Raw genomic sequence first — 6,448 nt, 5'->3', positions numbered from 1 at the left:
TACTCTAGCCTAGTGTCCTGCTTTGGAAACGGCAGGGCCGGATATCAGAACCACTGCACTGATGGACTCCACTGTGGATTTGCCTTCATTGCTATCATGGCCATAAGGGGGTGCTGCTGAACTTTTTTAATATTGGTTGTGAAGCCATACACTGAACCTCGCTGCTGGCCACGCTTTAAGCAATGCTTCACAGCTAAACATGCAAGTTAATAGCCCTGACCTCTCCTGTAGGCATACACAGGCACAAGAAGTGCCTCTTCACTATTGTGTAAATACCAAAAAAAACAACAACAAAAAAAGCTTGATGGAGAATGCAGCATTCGTAGAAGGGGAGGCCTGCAGCTTTGTAGTATTTGATTTGCAGCTTTACTATGGTTACCTTGCTTCTCTGTATATTTGAATGTGATCAACAGTCACGAATGTCACACCTGATGCTGGTGTAACAAGAATTTTTTTTGCTTGTTGCTGTTAGTTGAGGCTCAGAGGGCAATGAAAAAAAAGCAATCTTAAAGGGGAGGGTGACGTCCTGGTAGACAGTTTCAGCCCCCCTTTGCAAGACTTTACAATGTAACGGGTGATACCTGCTACAATATGGTAGCTTATAACATTTGCAACTATAATGTGCCAGTAAACATTTTTACTGAATAAAACTGTGTGTGTGTGTTTTATGATATTTTCACAATATTCACCTGTACAAGTTTTAAGCTTACAGTGTTCAGCTATCATTGAGGAGGTCACGTCGATACTGATACAAGTAATTTTAAATATAGTTGAACACATTTACATGTTGAGTAAGACTGGTTCTGATCATATTTAGTCCAATATCCTTAAATGTGACTGTTATAGGCCAGAAACATGATGAAATAGGAGGATTTGGTATTTCCCAATCAAATCCCAGCACTGTAGGAAAAAGCTTTGAAACAGCATTTAGGCAATGATGTAGGGAGATTAAACTTTACAAAAATAGATTTTATCAATTCAATTTTTATAGAAATGTGGGGGGTAGGACTTTTTCTTTTTTTTTTTGGTGTATACAAAAATATCTTGGGGGAGGCAGGGTTGCATTCAGGGGGACTCAGTATTTCTAACACTCTGTCTACGGCCCTGATTGTGACACATTGTCAGAGAGCTGTTGATTTAACTAGGTTAGGTCGTTTTTGAAGGTGTTGTATGTAGTGTTCAATTTATTGCATAACATTGAAAAGTATTTGCATTATTTTGTCTCCCTCAGATATGACAATGAGGAAGGAAAAAACATCCCCACACCCCCAAAAGCAAATGTTTTGTTAGTGGTTTATTGCAGCGATACAGGTTTGTGTTGATTGCATGAAACTCCCAAGAACCAATAAGCATTAAACCACAGCAGTGGAGTTTTGGTTTGGGATGCAAAGTTTAATTAGTTCTTGTACAAATCTTGAATGAGCAAACTGCTGCTATATTGAAGGGTGCATGGTGAGCTATTTTACATTGACTGAATTTAAGCATAACTTAGTCAAAAGTTTAAATACATATATTTTTAAATGCATCCATCAGTACCGGCTCCCCACAGGGCTGTGTGCTGAGCCCCCTACTCTACATCCTCTACACTCATGACTGTACCCCTGCTTACTCCAGCAACACCATTATTAAGTTTGCAGTCGACTACACAGTAGTGGAACTCATTTCTGAGGGGGGTGAATTTACCTACAGGGCTGAGGTGGTGCAAGAGCCAATAACCTGGTCCTTTACACCACCAAGACGAAGGAGCTGATCGTGGATTGAGATCTGGTTGACTGGGCAATTATTTGAATGACATGTTGTATGTGAGGTGTGTGCTTGGTATTTATGTTTGTTTGTTTTTTATTTTAGTATTAATGTTTTTATCTTTGCACTTTTCATCGATTTGCACTAATGAGGGGTTCCATCTCAATTTCGTTGTACAATGTACGATGACCATCTACTCTATTCAATTTTACTTATCGGCCGGAAGTTCTCCTGGCTACCTTGACGCTGAAGTCCCCACCCCAATTAGCTCGGCCCACCTGTCTTTATTAGTGGCTCTCTGGGCGGCATGGCTGCTCTCTCTCTGCTCCAGGCCTCCGCTAACACCCGTGGATAAGTAGCTGCAGCGGGCCGGTACGGGAACTCTGTCTCCAGCTGTGATTATGGCCAGGACCGGTTTCTGCGGCTCAAAACCGCTGCTGGACTTACACAAGAAGGTGAGCGTCTGTTCAGTGGGCCCAACAAACCAGACCGGTCTTGATTACATTATCAGAACAATGTAAACTTCACCAATTAACTGTTGTGAAGCATTTCACACATGAACACCAAGTTACAGTCTTCATATGTGCTTGAGTTGCAGATGTGCAATTACAGCTGTTGGTTATTTGTAAAAAGAAGAAGAAGGAAAAAAAATAAAAACATTAAAAAACGTGTATTTTCCCTTGATGGCGTTGCTGTTCACTTATTTCCCAAACTAATGGATAGTAGATAATAATCATTGATTGGGTGAATTTACAGATAAAGAAGAATGATTAAGCCTTGACCTAATAATGACATTATTCTCCAGGTAATAACCTTCACACGTCAGTTCAACTCTTGTTAAACTATTATCTTTAAGTGTTGAACTGCTCCATTTCTGCTTAGTCAGGAAAGTAATTGAGTTCACCTGTCATCCCAGGTGTGAAGGAGGTCGCTGATTGGACCTTGATGACCAGAACTGAACCTCTCTTTGAGCACATTCATTTAGGAGTGAACTGTATCTTGAAGAAAATAAGAATCCTACAGATAATGAACAGCAGCCACACAGTCAGTGGTATCAAAGAAAGCAGGCTGTCCTTTCCCAATTGCTGTAATGAAAATGGGTAGGCAGGAATTTTTAAAGTGCCCCTGATGGCATCAGTTTCTGTGCGTGGGGAAACAAAACTTTCTGTTGTCCCTCCAGGCGGATGAGAGGCGAGCCCCCTTAAGAGCTTGGGCTAATGCCTGTGGACCTAAAGATCGCTGGGAGCCTGTTGAAGTAGATGAGTCCAGGATGGCCCCTGTCATAATGGAGCCAGAGCGCAGATGGGTATGCATACTGTCCTGCTTGTCACCTTCTCCCAATATGTACATACAATGCATTTTTCATCTAAGCTCTTGAATGCATTTTCTTGCATATTAACAGTCTTAAATGATGACTGAGTGGATCCAGTAATGTGTAAAGTGGTTTCTGTCTGCAGGACAGAAGGTTATCAGCACAAACAAATGAAGACATCATCATGGGTTTCCATGAGGACAGCCAGACATGCTCAGCTGGCAGTGTGATCGGTACCAAAGGTTTATACTTCCTCCTATACCAGAAATTTCAGTTTAAAATAATTAGAATAACAATAAATAATTGAAGTGAAATCTAAAAAGTCAGATGGTAGGAGGTTATTACTTTACTGTTAAAGACAGTGTAAAATAATTTGCATGCATATTGTGTTATTTCTTCATGTCCTCCTTTCCCTCCTGTGTAACAGATGGTTGTCTGGAGGAGCCTGTGCTTCTCTATCCTCATGGGCTGCAGGGTCTTCACAGCCTGCAGGCACTGGTTCCCAGCTTGCTGCGCCATGAGGTGGAGACAGCACTGGAGAAACTGGACCTCATATGGGACCGGACGTTTGCCTGGGACATGTTCTTGGACATGATGGTGAGATATTAAGAATGGGGGTCTCTAAATGGTTTTATGTTCTCAATGGAGTACTGTACCTAAGATGTGCTGTATACAAACATTATTATTATTATTATTATTGTTGTTGTTATTATTTACAAGAGGGACAACCTAGAGGATTAGCAATTACTATTGCTCTGGATCTCTTGGATTATGTATTGTTTATTGTTCTGTGTTTTCACCCTGCAGAGAACTCAAACCCAAAACTCTTTTCCCAACGCTGACCTCCCCTGGCATTTCACTGATGCCACCCAGGCTACTCTGGTAGACTGGCTCATTCAAGTTCATGTGAGGTTTTTTTCTTTCCTTTTCAAAATAAAGCTGGTCTGAAAAGCTTTTGTTTAAAATTTTAAGATCATAATATTGTTTATCAGAATCTGTTGAAAGCTGGCAACACCATAGTTAAAGGATGGCTCTCATTTTTTGTCTAGAGATGGATGACCTGTTAGGAAAATGTAAAAACATCTATTCACTTAAATAGGCCTACAGTAAAGGCATCAACATTATTTTTTTCATATTCTTACTGACTCAGATATGGAGCTGGAATGATTAGTCAATTAATTGATTAGGTGAATCTGTGGTTCAAGTCTCTCAAATGTGAACGTCTTTTGGTTTCTTTAGTTTTCTGTGACAGTAAACTCAATGTCTTTGGGTTGTGGACTGTTGATTGAGACCAAACGAGATTTTTAACTTGCATCTTGGGCTTTGGGAAACTGCAACTTTTTTTTGTTGTTGTTGGACCAAACAAATTGAGAAAATAACTGACTGATTAATGGATTATAAAAATAAATGTTATTGCAACCCTGGGTAGATGAGAAGATTGATGTCACTCATAAAATTGCATAAAATTAACCGTATTTCAAAAAATGTGAAACTATTCCTTTTTAATTTAGACTGAGATAAAGAAGACAATGTGCGCCCTGTTTATTTCCTGCCAGGAGGTAATGCATTTCCAGGAGGAGACTCTCTATCTGGCCATACACCTCCTCAACCGTTCCCTGCGTCAAATCAAGGTGACCACGGTCAACCTGCAGCTCCTTGGCATGGTTTGCCTCTTCCTTGCTGCAAAGAAGGAAGAATGTGTTCTTCCTGAGGTACGCTGGATCAATCCAACCCAGCTCCAGTATGTTACACTTGCCTGTCTGCGCACTAAAGACATATTTACCCAAGAGATGTTGCCTTTGTGCTTGCAGGTGTCTGGACTCTGCCACTTAATGGATCACACCTACACTAAGCATCAGCTGTTGCGAATGGAGCGCAAAGTCTTCTGCGGGCTCAAGTTTGATTTGTCCTACTGTCCCCCTCTGCATTTCCTCCTCCTCCTTGCCTCCATTGCCCGCTGCAGTGCCAAGGTGGGTCGACATCATATCAAAACCACCATTCCCGTTAGCCCCCTGCCCTCTCTCCACCTGTTTCTTTTCACTATAAGTGTCCTCAGAAGTGTCAGGAAGGTTTTCTGTCAGTATGCAGAAGTCTGAAGTGTCACATGTGCCATCAGGTGGTGTGGATGGCTCGTTATCTCCTGGAGTTGTCCCTCTTGGAGAGTCAGTGTGTGGTGTTCCTGCCTGTGCAGCTGGCAGGAGCGGCCCTCTGCTTGGCCCGCCAAGTCCTGCCGGAGCCTCCGACACCAGAGGGGGAGGCTGCCTGGTGCCTGGCCTCAAGCATCCATGTTGGCAGGTGTGTAACCTGATAAAATGCACTCCCCTTATCCAACCATCCTGCATTAGATGCTGTTCAGTGACCACTTCTTATCCACAACCCACATCATCAGCACTGTAGTCACTAAGCTCTGGCCTTTTGGTAATACTTACTGCTCATCTACTAAGTGTTCTTTGTCACCATCCATCCTCACTGTCAGTCTGTATGCTTTGTTTTTAGTGAGACTGCCCTGCTGAGGATCATGCACATTCTGGCCAATGCTGCAACCAAGGCCCACACCCGAGAGACCTGTGCTACTTTTATTAAGTTCTCCTCCCCTGAAACCATGCATGTCAGCATACATCCTGGTCTAAAGAACCCCTCTGGTCTGCTCGGCTTATGCACTTGACATACCTGACCCACAGGGACAAAATTACATCCTAAAGCTTCAAGGTGGTGTTACTAGACTTGTATCACTTGAGGACTTCATTCATTGTGGCGCAAGCCGCTGTCCAAGGAAGTATATATTTGGTTACGGATTCTGAAGAGTTTACATGGCAATGGGTGAGGAAGAAGAGGGAGAAATTTGATGCCGAACATTGCTCGTCAAAGAACTGCATACACTCTGCATGTGTGTGGTTTAGCCAGCCACGTGGCACACCTGTTTTATGATCTTAATTTGCAGCTGGTTTAGAAAATATGAATTGTATTGATGTGACCTTGTATTGTCATTTGTGGAGAGGATGTGGACTGTCTATCAAGTTGTTTAAGGAATTTTAATGTAAAATAAAGTGTCTGCTGCAAAGTACTGAGTCACAGCTATGTTTATTATTTATAGCTATATGCATTTGATCAGTAATAACTCTTTAGACAACTGAAGTTAAGCACGCAGTGACGTCAGTTCTCTACATGGCAGCAGAAGGTCATTCTGCTGCCATGGCTGCATTGTTGACAACTCCCGCTCACATGCTGAACCATGCCACCACAGCTGATGAGCTGAACAACCAAAGGAATGGTTGTAGAGAATGTGGGACGGCTGAAGGATGTTTCCCTTTTTTATTAGAAAAAAATGCACATCCCCACGCACTGCATGTTGTAAAATTGCATTTGCAATCACTTGACACACAGTTACAGCTT

General features: G+C 42.2%; 1 protein-coding gene across 1 annotated transcript; it reads left to right on the top strand.

Moving 5' to 3' along the window:
* The first annotated feature begins 2,144 nt into the window (after nt 1-2,144).
* On the top strand, nt 2,145-5,720 carry ccnp (cyclin P). Its single transcript, XM_062419308.1, has 9 exons — nt 2,145-2,198; nt 2,924-3,049; nt 3,201-3,288; nt 3,483-3,652; nt 3,863-3,961; nt 4,612-4,767; nt 4,867-5,025; nt 5,172-5,350; nt 5,552-5,720. Exons 1-9 carry the CDS (start codon nt 2,145-2,147, stop codon nt 5,718-5,720), a joined length of 1,200 nt encoding a protein of 399 aa, XP_062275292.1.
* Nucleotides 5,721-6,448: the final 728 nt, after the last annotated feature.

Source organism: Scomber scombrus, chromosome 5 (assembly GCF_963691925.1).
Source record: "Scomber scombrus chromosome 5, fScoSco1.1, whole genome shotgun sequence".
Taxonomy (NCBI): Eukaryota; Metazoa; Chordata; class Actinopteri; order Scombriformes; family Scombridae; genus Scomber; species Scomber scombrus.
The sequence above is the reverse complement of the archived record's forward strand: the minus strand, read 5'-3'. Positions and strand labels throughout refer to the sequence as shown.